Below are 12,306 nucleotides of genomic sequence, written 5' to 3' on the forward strand. Positions count from 1 at the left end.
ATCAATGTTAACTAATACCCACACACACCCATACATACCATAGCACACTACAGACATACCCCCTCACTAACTTATGATCTATGGCACAGGAAAGTCCCAGCTTCAAAATACATTGCAGAGTCATAAACTATGGGCATTACAGAGAGGTGAATCTACCATTCCCTGACTTAGCTGCTTCTCCACAGCTACTCTTCTAACCTGACAAAGACCATTTTCCTCTGAGGTTCCATTTCTAGATATGTGAATCAACAATCAGCTGGCCCTGCCAAACTTTCTATACTCTCCATAGTCCTGGCAAGTTCTCTCTGCTGCTAGTGTGAAAAATCTAAACTTCCAATTATTGCTTGACTACCCCCTTTGAAATCCCAAACACTTTTTGTCTCATATGGGAAGCACAAGGCCTGGAGTCAGGAGACCTTTGCCATCAATCGGCCTTGTGACCTTCATTAAGTAAAATAAGGGGGTTAGACTGAGGGACCATCTCTATGGTCTCTCCTTTCTAGTTCATTCTCTGATTGTCCCCCCAATACTAGTTTCTACTACTATCATCTCTGAGCTCTGGTAATCACTGTACTGATAAGACTTGCACCCTTACCCATTCTAGTTTATAATAGATTTTCTGGAAATACTTTATAACTTTTTTATTGGCCACTTTCTAACACTTGGTGATTTGTGACTTTGAAGGGAATGGGTTCTCTGACTCATGGACTAGAGATCAGGGTGGCCTAAACTAGCACAAAGATATCTTTGAGATGTTAATTTGGGGGGGGGGGATGGAAGGCTTTAGAGGGGGGTAGACAGAATCTGATTGAGACTTTTCTTCTATCTTCTGATACCCCACAATTTCATACTTACTTCACAGGGATCACGATTTGTTCTTTTTTCCTCCCTTACAGGACCGGGCACATAATAGATGCATAAAAAGACTAGGTTAATTGAAATTAATAATTGTTGTCCAGTTTTACCATAGACATTTATCTTGTCTCCCCTAAGTGTTCCCCCTGGTAGAGTTCCGGGGCATCTTCTGGACAGCTAGCAGGGGTTTGACTGTGCTCACTAGCTGACCCATTTCCCCCTTCCAAAGCACAATGAAAGGAAAGGGCTAAACTCAGGGTTGGTGCAAACAATGACTTCCTTGACTAATTTCTAGGAGAAAAATTCCATGAAATTCCCAACAACTACGAAGGCCATTTTCCATTTTAGAGCCATTTCCAAACGAAGCCAGCAGAACTTACTCATAAACAGTTGTCCATCCATTTTCATTGCTTTTGGTCGCCAGAAGGCCAGTGTTTCCTGGATAGGTCATCAAGGCTAAATTATAACCTTGGGCTGATACTCTTTTCAGGACGCCATTGCTGCTTATTGTTAGCCAGTACATCTGACCCCCAGGCACCATTAGCCACAGAGGTATCCCACCAGCATCTCGGCGAATGTGAACAGAGTTCCCGTTGCTGCTAATAATTGCTCCTAAATCTCCATCAGCATTGTAGGTAAAATTGTACACATAGTCCCTGGTGATCAGGTTTAGTGTGTACAGGTGAGTCCCATTGACGGTGAACTGATAGAGTTCTTGGTCAGCAGGGGATGCAATTTCATAAAGGTTCATGTCACTCAGGTGAGCTTTGTTCTTGCTGATAGCCCGGATGCGTATATTCCCCAGGTCCGCCACATAGAGAGTGCCATCAGGGGAAACTGCTAATGAAGATGGAGCTTTGAGTTTTGCATCTTTGGCGTAGCCACCATCACCTGAGGAAGCAATATTCTTATTTTAATAGTTGATCTTACAAGCATTTCACCAATCACACCAGGAGGTGGGGCACTGACTTCATCATTTGGTATAGAGGAGCTTGTTTCTTTAAATAAAATTTAGCAAGCCAATTGTCCTCCTTCCTGCCCCGCCTCACAACAAATTTCGAACCCATTATCTAAAAGAGCAAAATTTTTGAATTGGTCCCTCTGAAGATTAATAATAAGATGCAATTATCTCAGTTACACCAATTTCCCCAAGTCCCTGATTTGCTGATCAGATTTTGAAAGATGAGAACAGATAATAATGATGGCTGCATGAGGTGTGTCTGAAAAAAATGAGGCTGAATTGTGTATGTGGATATAGAATCATGACCCCAGAGTGGAAAGGGGCCTTGGAAGTCTAGTCTAAACCTCATAGTTACACTCATTTTAACTTTGTTTTTCAGGGCCACATGAACTTTCAATGTTGACTTTCCATGCCAGCATCAGCCATAAGGTCAAACTCGGCCAAGGGAAAAAATAAGACTGACCTTATATTTGATAAAGCAACAAACTAGATATGATCCCCTCCCCAGAACAGAGGAAGGGGAATAGAAATGTTGATTTAAAAAAAAATCACATGTCCAGTTGGCAAATAGAACTTCCTTTGACCCAAGAAAAACCAGAAATGACAAGGAACAGAGCAACTAGGTGGCGCTACAGTAGATAGAGTGCCTGCCCTAGAGTCAGGAGGACCTGAATTCAAATCTGCCTTCAGACACTTCCCAGCTGTGTCACACTGGGCAAGTCACTTCACCTTGTTTGCCTCAGAAGGAAATGGACGGGGTGATGAAGAGTCAGGACTGAAAATGACTGAAAAATGTTAAGTTCCATGATAGCAGAAACTGTTTCTTTTCTTTCCTTTTGGTCTTTGTATTCTTACTGTTTAGCACAGTCAGGCACTAGGTATGTGCTTAATAGTTACTGAATTGAAAAGTGAAAATGAATGTGCTGGCTTAGACAAATATTTGAACAAGGTTACATAGTACATGGATGATGTATGGGCCTGACTCTTAGTAGAAAAGAGGTGCTGAAATGGTCACTGTGTTACTTGCTTTTGATTTCATTGTTTTTTTTTTTCTTATAAGAAAGGAGGGTTCTAGAGGTAGAGTCAGTGAGAGGTAGTAGAAGACATCTTGGGAAAAGTCTTTGGAATAAAAAAAATGTGTGAAACTTAAAAAAAAGGATGAGGGGCGGTTAGGTGTCATAGTAGAGCACTGGCCCTGGAGTCAGGAGAACCTGAGTTCAAATCCCTCAGACACTTAACAATTACCTAGCTGTGTGGCCTTGGACAAGTCACTTAATCCTATTGCCTTGGAAAAAACAAAAACAAAACCCAAAACAACAAAAAGGATGCATAGACCTCAAGCAATTCATAGAAACAAAGAGTCAGAGCATTAATGACCTCATCTATTCGAACCTGAGAAAATGGAGACCCAGAAAAGTTTAAAGAACTTGTCCAAAGTCACAGAATCAGAATTTGAATCCACATCCTCTGGCTGAAGAAACATCAAGAATTGTTGATGTGCTTTGGGGGTGAGAGTTCCTTGTATTGATGAAATTACAGGTCCATACATACACACCAAATGCTATTCTTGGCAACTAGTGCCTCATTTTTATTGGTCGTGGAAGAATCAGTGACATTTTGGAATTGAATAAAAAGCTGCATGACTTCCAGGGACAAATCTAGTTGAAGTAGCGGAGGACTTGGAATCTGAGGGCCTGAGTGAGAGGGTCATTTCCAATTCTTATGAACTGTGCTTTTGAGTTTGTGTATATTAAGTTTTAGTGTGCTCTGGATACTGATGGGAAGGATATGCAGATGAATTGAGGAGTCTCCAAGAGAAGAGTGGGCAACAGGGAAGAACAGCAGATGTTAGCACCAAGAAGTGAAAGCACATGAGAGACAGGGAAGGGGAGAGGGGACGCCACAAAGATGCCAGCAGGCATAGGAAGCAAGTGATTTGGAGGGGGCCCTCAATAAAAGGTTTAGAGAGAATGAAGGCAAGGGGTCCAAAGAGTTTTGTTCACTTGAGTGACTTGTGACTGCTTGCATATATGGCTTTGGACTGATTGTCTATGAAGGAATATACTTTTTTTTTTGGATTCTAGGTGAGACAAGTGCAGGAAAAAGGGGATCAAGTAACCAGGATACTTCCTGACATGAGCCACATTTGTATGACCTTTTGAACTTTCCAAATTCATAGCCGCACCAATTATAGTCTCTTGAAATACTGTCATTTGGATAGGGTAAGTGGTGTTATTCTTAATTTGAGAGATGATGTTCAAAGCACCAGAGTGAGAACTGACCTAAGGTCATACAATGAACTAGATATAGAACTAGGAAAGACACTTTTTATTTCCTGGCTCCAAATCCAGGGTTGATTCCCCCAGACCACGCTAATGTTCCTCAGTGCTTTCCTTCCAGATCTGGGGTCCTTGGGCAGATTTCAAGGGGGTCTCTAATTTTGAATGGGAAAAGTTACATCTCTATTTTGGCTAGCCTCTAATTGAAATGTATTATTTCCTTCACTTATTTCAAAATCTAATTCTGAAGAGTGGTTTGGAAGTTTTATCAGACTGCAAAAGGGTCTATGACAGAAAGAGATTAAGAATCCCTTTTATAGATGTCTGTAGTCCTATGGGAACCCTAGGTCTTATAGAAAACAGCTTAGGGTGGTGATCTGTGTTCTGACAAAATGCCAATCAACTTGTACCTGAAAAACAGTCACAATTGGGGTCAATTTTGCAGTCACAGTCTGTGGGGGCTCCAGCAACTAGAGAGATTTCGCCATTGGTTGTGACTTGCTGGATGCGGTTCACCTTCCTTTCGTCTGTTTCAGCGATGTAGAGGATTCCACTGTGAGAGACACTGATGGCTCGTGCGGATTCCAGCGTCGAATGGATCGCCACCTTGCTGACTAAGAAGTGGTCGATCCCTGGTACTTGACAGTGGATGGGCCGCCCCGCAACAATCCGGACTCGTCTGTTCTCGGAAATTTGCAAGACAATGTTGTTATCCAAGATGTACAACGAGTTGTCCATAGGGTTGACTGCAAGGTCTGTTGGCCACTCCAGTCGCACCTGCAAACACAATAGGGCACCGGCTAGATTATTCAAAGGTAGTTTTAATGTGGAAGAAAAACTGTTTTCATTCATGTGCTTGGTTGGGTTTTTTTTTTTTTTTGGAATGGCTAATAAGAAAAATCATAGCTAATATTTATGCAGCACACACCACACATTGTGCCAAGCACTTCACAACTCTTATCTTAAATGATGCTCGTAGAAACCCTGGGAAATAACTATTAGGAATGCCATTTTGCAGCTGAGGAAATTGAGGCAAAGAGAAGTTAAGTGACTTTGTCAGGATCACACAGCTAGTAGGCATTTGAGGTTGGATTTGAACTTGGGTCTTCCTGACTTTTCCTCCACTGCATCAAACTGCCAGAGCCTTGTTTTCTCTGGTCTGTCCATTGCACTTCTTGCCTCCTCGGCTGCTGACTGTACACTCAGTTTCAGATGCTTCTTAGGAGCTATCAGTGGGTACTATGATTATCCCCTAGGCAATCAAACTGCTGGGTGAAAGGAAGAAAGAAGAGGAAAGGGATTTATCTCACTGCAAAATTCCTATTTTGATCACTTAGGGCTGTTAGCATGAAAACCAAAGTGGGGGAACCGCCACTCTCATTACCCACACTCAGAAAGCCTGGGCAGAGCAGAGCTGGCCAGTCCGAGTGGGCACATATTTTGATACTCTCTCTTCTCCACTCTCAAGGCTGCCTTTGTGATAAAAGGCTTGGACCTGGAAGATAAGCCATCCAATTCTCCACCTTGCCCAACTTGATTTAAACCAGTAATATTAGTGTCTTGTTTATTGGATTGAATATTGCCTCAAAAAGACACCAGCTATGGCTGCTTGTTTTCTTTGTCATCAAGTAAGTCACCCTCTGGCAGTTCCCAGAGACTAAAATGGCCTTTGTGCTTCTGTTCTCAGACTATGCAGGTCCCTTTCAATTCCCATTTGACTTGGCTGAGTGGCTGGTCACTCAAACTGTTCAGGCAAAAGATGTGTGGTTGATTTGTAGACTGGGCACTGCCTTTCCTGAAGTCAGATTTTTACACATTTACTAAGAAATGCTTTGCCTCTCTCTCCATCTTCCCCCTTGCCTCTGTCTTCTCACCCTACATTTCTTCCTTCCCCCTCCATTTCCCCCCCTTCTCTTTTCCTTTTTCCTTTATTAAATATACCTTTGCCAAGTCAAGTTTCTGAAGAAGTCTTCTTGAAATGGGAAATTCTATTTGTTACCAAGACATTTATATAACATATAGTCTAATATATAAACCAACTCATTTGAGCTCGTTCTAGCAGTAAGAATTTACATGTGTTAGCGGGAGAGAGATCACAGAATTGTAAACTCCTCAGGCCCATTGGGGGATGGAGTGCAAATCGATTCCCTTGAGTTCAACTCGCCACCAGCTCTTGGTCTGTGTGGTAATAAACAACAGGTTTTTTTTTTACAGTGGTGGGAGATGTGGGAACAAACAGTGGTGAAAAACCTTGGAAATTCTGTCTAGTGAACAGAACCCTGGGAATTTTTCCAAACGCGTGACAGTTGTTCCATTCTGTCACAATAAATTAATTTTAAAATTAAATGACCATTAAAGGTCATTGGTTTACCCATAAGCTCCTGGTACCTGTCGTCCTCTTCCCCACCCCTGCAAGTTTATGTTCCCTGAGCACTAACCCTGGGCAGAGAAAAATGAACTGTTAGGATGTCAGATGCTGACAGCACTAACTCTTCCTCATTCTTCCACATGCTTCCTACACTAATTGAAAACTTGTCTGGAAGGGATATGACTTTAGACCAAACAGGCCCACAGGTGGCTTAAGAATCCTGTTAATTTAGAATTTGAATCAAATAAAGCATCAGGATCCTGTGGGGGGAAATTCAAGTGCAAATTAAATATCCAGATGTATAGCCCGGATTTAACTAATTAATCCAGAAAAGTATTCAGAGAGATGAATAATTTTAGCACTAAGTGTAGTGGATGGATCTCCTCAGGTAAGGTTCTCCTTGGGCATATGACAATAACTTTTTCCATCATATAGCATTTATTTTCCCAGAGTTTCAGTCACTTCTTGGGCTCTATCTACATGATAACCCCAAACCATTTTGAAAAGAAACAGAAATGACCATTATGACACCTGTAAGCTGTGACCTAGAACCAAAGCTTTGGGTTTAAATGGATTAGGTTAAGTCTGGGAGCCTTCTCTCAGAATCCCTTCTTTTGGCTCATGCAATCATCTAGGTTTCCCTGGGTGATGATCAAGAGTTATTTCATATTTAGATAGGTGTTCTAGGAAATGTTTACCAAACTGCTCTCCAATATGAGGAGGGCTCTCTTTAGCTCTGGGCTGGATCTGAACACTGGCTGGATTTCTAGGAATCCTGCCTCACATGCTAGCTGCTCCTCAGTTTTTTCTTTTCTCTTCCATCCCAATACCCAGTTCAGCCAGGAAGAGAATATCTGCAATGAGGAAGTCAAGAGTACAGGAAGTCAGATTTCTTTGAACTTCTTTGTCTAAAAATATCGCTGGATGCCTCGACTATATTCTAGAAATTGTATTCCACCAGTATTTGCTAACTACTTCCATAGTCAACACTTCTGAAGTCATTACCCAAGTTTTTATCTTTGCATCAAGACTCTGGGTCTACCAGCAAACCTCCATGTGATGTTTCTGCTCATTTCTTTTATTATCTCCAATAAACTGATCCTACAGGAATACAAAGCTCTGTTCTCTGGCTTGACTTCCTCCATTTGGGGAAATTTTCTATGGATTAGTCAGAGAAGTTCATACAAATCATCCATTACTATAGTTTTTATCTTAGAGTTAGTCCTGCTTCACTGAGAAAATCAGTCAAAAAGACTCCCTCCCCAACCCTGTCCCAAACATGACAAGGCCTAATCTCCTTCCTTCCTTATACTTTGAGCCCTTTGGTTCACTTTAAAAATGACTCTGTTTGATTTTGATCTTTGAGGTCTCTTCAGGATGACTTTCCAGGGAGTGTGTGATTATCTCTTATGCAGTACACCAGCCCCGGGGAAGATACAGTGACTGACGGGGCTGAGCTCTCCTTGCTAGGTGCTCTGCCAATTCTACATTCTAGTTTTTCATGGCTTCAGATTGTTAGCGTCACTTTTTGTCAGTTTTCAAATGGCCTTCACATTACTTGACACCGATATTGCCTGAGCTTCCTCACATTTATAAAAGGAAAAGAATAAAAGAATAAAACCTTCTTGAGAAAGTATCATTACTGCAACTGGAAAGCCTGATGGCAATTCTTAAGAAGCAATGGAGGAAATTACTGGGGAATAAAATCCATGGAAGGCAATACCACAAGAACTGATTTTTCAGAGGGGGAAGGGACCTTAGTGGTCATTTAGTTCACACCCAAAAAAGAATCCACGCTACATCATACCCAAGGATTGGTCACTCAGCTTGTATCTGAAGAGGAGTTAGCTTTTTGGTAGGATCCTGATAGGTAGGAAATCTGGCCCTGATTTTAAGCCTAAATTTGGCTCCTTGCAATTTCTCCCCCTGGGCTGAATTCTACTCTTGGCGGCCCAGACTTGGTTGGTTTTGACCCGTTAACTTGATGACAGATACTGAAGCTTAATAGAGATAGTAAGAGAGCACGGAGTTATCCCTGGTGAACTAAAATCAACAGGCCCCAATGAATTATATTCTTATGTACTGAAAGAAACAGCTGATGTGACTGCTGAGCCCCTACTGGTGATCTCTGAAAGATTCTTAAAAAGAAGAGAGGTACACAGGGTTGGTGGCCTTAAAAAGAAAGAGAACCAAGAGTTTTGTCAGATATAGTCTGGTGATTTTGACTTAGATTATTGGGAAAATTATCTAAAAAATCAATTGAGATGATCAGTGAAGATCTAGAAAGGTGGTCACTACAAAAATGAAGCATAACGTCATCAATAATAAGCCAGACTAACCTTATTTCATCTTTGCCAGTGTTACTAAATTAAGAGATCAGGAGAATGGTGTAGATATAATTTCCCTAGATTTTGGTAATGTATCTGGCAACATCTCTCATACTATTCTTGAGAAAAAGATGGAAAAGGACTAGCCAATAATACAATTCAAAGGATTTGAAACCAATTGAATCACTTGGTTTAAGGAGCTCTTCATGGCTCAAGGCCAATCAATCACTCAAGCATTTAAATACTTACTGACTTATTTGTACCAAGTGCTGGGGATACATATACACAAATGAAACAGTCTCTGTCCTCAAGGAGTTTACATTTTAATAGGGAAGATAACATGGATACTTTATATTGTGTATAAAATAAAATAAATATACACCTATGAATTTATGCAGTCTTTTGAGATGGAGCATGACTACAAAAGTTTTTGGGAGATTAGTTTGAAAGTTTTGAAGAAGTTGTTTACTTCTCATCCTGGAGACTTAAGGACGCTCACAGGAATGATATTCAGAATGACTGGAGATTTTGAACTGAAGCTGTGGTGGTAGCAACAGAGGAATGTCCCTAGCCCTAACCTTAATTCCCAAGTTTTGTGGATAGACTGGCAAAACCCAGTTTGACAACCAAAGATGGGAGTCAGGGGTAGGAAAACTTTTCTTCCCCTTGGCTTCACCCTTAACCTCACATCAACAGACAGGTTACTTAATGTTATACATAATATAGACAAAATGAACACCATGGTAGTTTTGAGAGGGAACGTGCTTGCAACTGGGAGAATCAGGAAAGTTGTGACATGGCATCTGAACTTGAAGGTGATCAGAGATTGCAAGAGGCAGGAATGAAGAAAGAGTGAATTTCAAGAATGGGGATAACCACTACAAAAGCACAGAGATCACAGGTGAAGGATCATTATGTCTGGAAAAGCAAATAGTCCAGTATGGGTGGGTAGCCAAGTGTGAGGAGAGGAGTGATATATAAGACTAGAAAGACCAGGAAGGGGACAGGCTTTGAAAATGTCAGAGGAGTATCTATTTGCAGAAGGTCTGCAATGGAGTGCTTCTGGGATCTATCTGTGCTTGGTTCTGTACCACTTACTATTTTTATGAATGACTTGGCTAAAGCCAGAGGTAGCATCACATTTTCAGATGATATAAAACTGAGGGTAATAGTTAATACATTAAAGGATTAATTCGGAGCTCAAAAGACCTTGACAGGCTGGAACATTGGACTGACTCTAAAGGAAAAAATTCAGTAGGGACAAATGTATACAAATGTGTACAGTCTTTCATTTGGATTTGAAAAATCACCTTTACCAGTACAGGATGGGGGAGGCATGGTTAGTTACTCTCAAATGATTTGCTTCTCTGCATCAGTGGAGGGAACCACTATTCACTTCTACCTAGAAACTATTCCCTTCTATCTAGGGACCTAGAATCTCTTCTACAAACTCCTTAACAAGTCAATTAATCAACCATCAAACATTTATTAACCACTTAACATGTGTCAAGCTGTACTGTGCTATGTGCTTGGGATAAAAGGAAAAAATGCATTTGGCTATGCTCAAGGAGCATATAGGACGAGGGGAGAATTATATACATATAGAAGTAAAAAATATAGAGTGAACACAAGACAATTTTGTTTTTGGTGGAAGCTAATGCGACAGGCAATGAGAGCATGAACTTAGGTGATGGCTATATGAGTGGAAAGAAATGGGGTGGATGTGAGAGATGTGGATGTAGCAATAACAAGATTTGGCAAAAAATTAGAACTAGAGAGTGAGGGAGAAGGAAGAGTAGAAGATTCCAAGTCTGTGAGCCAGGGTGACTGAAAGGATGTAGTACTCTTAAACTAATTCTTTTTTTTTTTATTTTGGCAAAGCAATGGGGTTAAGTGACTTGCCCAAGGTCATACAACTAGGTAATTATTAAGTCACATTTGAATGCAGGTCCTCTTGAGTCTTGGGCCTATGTTTCATCCACTGTGCCACCTGGCTGTCCCGGTAGTACTCTTGACAGGAAAGTGGGAAACAGGGTGGTTTTGGGGAAAAGACAATTTATGTTTTGCGCATGTTGAATTTGAGATGTCTATGGGATGTGTGCCAGAAAATGTCCAAGCAGAAGTTATTTCTGTGAGACTGAGGTATAGAAGAGAGGTTAAGGCTAGCTATATAGATATGAGTGTTGTTTACAAAGGGATAGCTAAATCCATGAGAATCAATGCGGTCATTGACAAGAGTGTAGAGAATAAAGACTATGGAGTCCAGGACAGAATCTTGAGGGACATCTATAGTTAGAAGGCAGGGGATTAATGATGAGAGAGGAAGGAGCAGCAGAGATTCATCTAGCCCTTTGCCTACGGCACTTTTGAACAGTTCTACTTTTGAAGAAGAAAAGCCCCAGAAACAATATGGGTAGAATGGGCACCTAAAAGTTATTTTTGGCCCAAATGAATCTGTGTAGCCACATCCAGGTGTCATTTAATCCCAGTGAGGGGAAAGTGATAGTTTCCATTTTCACTGATCATTCTGGTCCCAAGATGAAATGACCGGGCATAATGATGACAGGTAGCCCTGTTCCACAGTGTCAATGTCTTTCTAACTTATTAAGGCTCCAAATGCCTAGAATTTGAAGTGCTTTCATCCCAGAACTGCAAAGACTTGGATGACTGAAAAATCTTCCTTTCCCTTGAAGGCCACAAGAATTGCCTGATGATGTTACTGTTTCCACATACTTTCTGCAATCCATCAGCACACCCAAACTCTAGATGAAGCTGCTGCCTAATTGTTGCTATCTCATCTTAATAATAAGTAACGGTTTCAATTATCTGTTGTCCTTTTTTCTATCTCCCCTTCTGAAGTTCCGGTTTTTGAAATGGCATCTCTGTATACACTGAATGTGCAACTGCTTCCAGTTTTCAATTTCCAGTCCAAGTCATCTATCAGCGGGAGATGGAAACTATAACATGTCCTTCAGACTCCCCAGCTAATTGGTTTTCAGACATGATTGGTATTATAGGAAAAATGCATTTTACATGATACTATTTGCTGACCTGATGTTTGTGCCTCTCTGGTTTGAGCTTTCTCATGTAGGCTAAAGAACTCCACTCTTTCAATTGTTCCTATGGGGGACTTTAAAGTCATTTCCCCCCTCCAACATCTTTCTTTCACTTTTTTTTGTTTTAATTCAATCAAGCTAAGCTCCTAGTGTATGCCTAGCAATGTGCCAAGCATAGGAGATACAAGAAAAGAGGTGGATGGGAATGGGTACAGATTCAGGAAGTTACACTCAATACTCTATGCCAGTCAAGATTCTCTGGCAGAAGGCAGGGTCTTCCTTTCCTTGTCTGCCATTACTGCCTCTCTCTTCTCCTATACAATCTATTCTTATCCAATTCTATTTTTACCACTTGTTACATGATGATGATGGTTGTCCTTCATTTGCAAAGAAGACCATAACATCAGGGAGGTGATGCCACATCAAGCAAGAGAATTGGATTTGAATGAGGGGACCTATG

The 12,306-nt window shown here is 41.0% G+C and overlaps 1 protein-coding gene across 6 annotated transcripts in view; it reads right to left on the reverse strand.

Moving 5' to 3' along the window:
* TENM1 (teneurin transmembrane protein 1) overlaps positions 1 to 12,306 on the reverse strand; it is a 1,637,812-nt gene that overhangs the window by 30,884 nt on the left and 1,594,622 nt on the right. For all 6 annotated transcript variants that reach the window (XM_074202813.1, XM_074202814.1, XM_074202809.1 and 3 more), the window contains 2 exons: positions 4,506 to 4,872; positions 1,236 to 1,746 (listed from right to left, as the gene is read on the reverse strand). In XM_074202813.1, coding sequence (XP_074058914.1) covers positions 1,236 to 1,746; positions 4,506 to 4,872 — 878 coding nt within the window. The remainder of the gene's footprint in view (positions 1 to 1,235; positions 1,747 to 4,505; positions 4,873 to 12,306) is intronic.

This window comes from Macrotis lagotis, chromosome X (genome assembly GCF_037893015.1).
Source record: "Macrotis lagotis isolate mMagLag1 chromosome X, bilby.v1.9.chrom.fasta, whole genome shotgun sequence".
Classification (NCBI taxonomy): domain Eukaryota; kingdom Metazoa; phylum Chordata; class Mammalia; order Peramelemorphia; family Peramelidae; genus Macrotis; species Macrotis lagotis.